The 2,753-nt window shown below is 38.1% G+C and overlaps 1 protein-coding gene across 1 annotated transcript; it reads left to right on the top strand.

The window, feature by feature from the left end:
* The first annotated feature begins 202 nt into the window (after positions 1-202).
* Positions 203-2,163, top strand: LOC116179386 (CBP80/20-dependent translation initiation factor-like). Its single transcript, XM_031499175.1, has one exon. The coding sequence runs from the start codon at positions 736-738 to the stop codon at positions 2,020-2,022; it is 1,287 nt and encodes a 428-aa protein (XP_031355035.1). The 5' UTR covers positions 203-735; the 3' UTR covers positions 2,023-2,163.
* Positions 2,164-2,753: the final 590 nt, after the last annotated feature.

The following is a 2,753-nucleotide window of genomic DNA, read 5'->3' as shown; positions in this document are numbered from 1 at the left end:
GATTGGATTCCCTTCCCATTAGAGATCGATAAATGGTATCCTTATCGATCTAGAAGGGGAAGGGAAATTACCCCACACGTACAAATTTTCAGCGTTTCACTAAATGACTAGGCCTCGGACTAGACTTTTCATGAAATGTCCAATTTCATTAAACGGCTGCGACATATATAAGTATAATAATTGAAGTAGGTGTTCTTATATTATGCGCATAGTAATAGATTACATCACCACATAATTATTTTGATTTAGGTATACCGTTTAGCGCAGTGCAATGCATGGCATATACATACATCCTTTAATTACAAGGTAGGTAGGAGAAGCGCAACTAATATACGTCAATAAAATATTAGAATTTAAAATTAATTTCCGGTTGCAACTATTTAAAGGACATCTATGAGCAAATTTTGACGTACCTACACATTATTATCACAACTATTAATAATCGCTGCGTACATACATTCGGAAGACACAAATATACGGTCTAAAAATAATGCAAGCTCCTCGTTACCTTCTCCTTAGTGAGTTTTAAAATTCCCAAGCGAGTCGGTGATTTATTTAACGATTATTAAATGTTATCTTGCATGAAACGTCGTGTGTTTAGATTCGTATTGACTTTGAATTGGGACGAAATAAACCTTCAATCGCCAAATTGGGTCATAGCGTGGTTGCTTATGATTAAACTTTAAAAGTATTCAGTTCTATCGTTTAGTCGTGTGTTTGTGTGAGTGATCAACAATGCAAGGAAATCAATTAAAACGTAGCCATAAAGCGGACTTTTCGTCTTCGGGGATTACGATATCAAGAGAAAGAAGTTTCGTTAAACCCAACCGAGATCCACAGAAACGCCGAAGTCAAGCGATAACAGCGGTAAAAGCAAAACCAACGATGGAAATTTATAGACCTCCTAATGTAAGAACAGATTTAATTCAAAATGCAGCAAAACTTAACGTGCATGCTAAAGAATTTACTATGGCACATGAATTGCAGAATTCAAAATCCTCACACAATCTGATGCACACATTCGAACCGATACCCCTTCAAAATTCTAAATCGACCGGAAACGTATTAAGACAAATGCCGAATCCTGTGCCAAATTTAATTTCCATTTTACCAGCACCCCTACCGTTTCCAATTTTGCATTCGGCTACCACTCACGCCATACTTAACCAATTACCTAGAGTCAACTTCCATATCACGAACGATATGATACCAACCCAGGTGTATCACAATCCTTCAGTCAACTTTGGAGGTTGGAATCAACCGACCGTGGGGACATTGAAAAAATCGAAAAGCCTAGGTGCGGCCGACGCGCAAGAACTAATTACGAAATTAAGACACTCGGTGAAGGAAGATACGGATATCGACATGTTTAATGACGAAGACAAGAAAATTATAGAGTCCGCAATTGAAGATCCCAATCATTTATCATCGCGCACCATCATGGATTTGGTGAAAACGATAATGGAAAAGGCAGTCGAGGGTATCCAGTATTCCGAAAACATCGCCAAGTTATGTATTTCTATAATAGAGAAGGAAAAGAATCAAACTTTCGTCGAGTCTCTTATCAATACCTGTCAGCAATGGTTCCAAGAACGAGACCGAAACTTGAGAGGCATTAAATCGGGGGATGGAACTCGTTTTACCGCGTTTATGTGGTTTCTGACTGAGATGTGCGGTCAATTCAAACGACACAAGCATCAATTTCAGTACCAGAACATTCAACCGGACGTGACTCTTCTGGCAATACTGGCAAAGTGCTGCCAGGCGTGCGTGCACTCACCCATAAAATGTTTACCCGAAACCGAGTGCCTGTTTTTCGTGCTGACCTCGATTGGTCGAGATTTGGAAAATGAACTGCCATTGCAATTGGAACAGCTCCTTGTTAGCGTTCGAGACGGGTTCTTGGCGACAAATGGATCACCAGCTGCCAGGCGAACACTTCTGCAGTTAATCGAACTGCACGCGTCAAATTGGCAGCTTCCGGCTTCATCTGTACTGTATTACTATCCTAGAGTGAAATAGTACATTGTGAGCTCTAAGTGAGACCTCGATGGAACTTAAATTGCGTTTATGCTTATTCTATTTATTAGTGATCGAAATTGATTTTTTGTAGTATTTTTTAATTTATTAAAATATTGTGTATAAATACTAGGTACAATGCAACTATTTATTTAAAGCGGTTACGGGATACATTCTGATTGTACCTATCAGCACATCGGTCATATTTGGTACCTACATATATTTGACAAAACGTGATTTGCGTTATGTTTCCAGTTATACACAGTTTCCGCGTTTAAGCCATTTTTAGATTTTAAATAACTTTAGAATGTAGGTACCTACCTACATCTTTCTTCAAAATTGAAATGGTAAGGACTCAGATTTTTCAAATAAAAAATTCTTAGATTTCTCAATTCATGCAACCATCGGAGACATTTCAAATGACAGCCGTATAATGCCATATATAAAACCCAAATAACTCGCAATCAATCGGATCACTTGCTCCACTCGCTCGTGTCGCAAACGTGACTCTTCTGAATAATAAGCCTAGTTTTCATAGACGCGATTCTCGTAACTTTTATCGTCATTTATTTCGCGTGAACGTTCATTTTGTAGTTGAAAATATGGAAACTTTTTGCAAATATTCGCATTTCGTACCAAACATGCAAAATTGTCATCTTTTAAAACTAGGCTATAAGCATCGTAACATCAAACATGCTCGTAATACTATCAAAGGAGAGAGTTTTAGATTGGAA

This window comes from Photinus pyralis, unplaced genomic scaffold, assembly GCF_008802855.1.
Source record: "Photinus pyralis isolate 1611_PpyrPB1 unplaced genomic scaffold, Ppyr1.3 Ppyr1.4_LG8, whole genome shotgun sequence".
Lineage (NCBI taxonomy): Eukaryota > Metazoa > Arthropoda > Insecta > Coleoptera > Lampyridae > Photinus > Photinus pyralis.
The sequence above is the reverse complement of the archived record's forward strand: the minus strand, read 5'-3'. Positions and strand labels throughout refer to the sequence as shown.

Excerpts from the sequence above, each read along its gene's own strand:
- LOC116179386 (XM_031499175.1), top strand. The coding sequence starts at position 736 with ATGCAAGGAAATCAATTAAAACGTAGCCATAAAGCGGACTTTTCGTCT.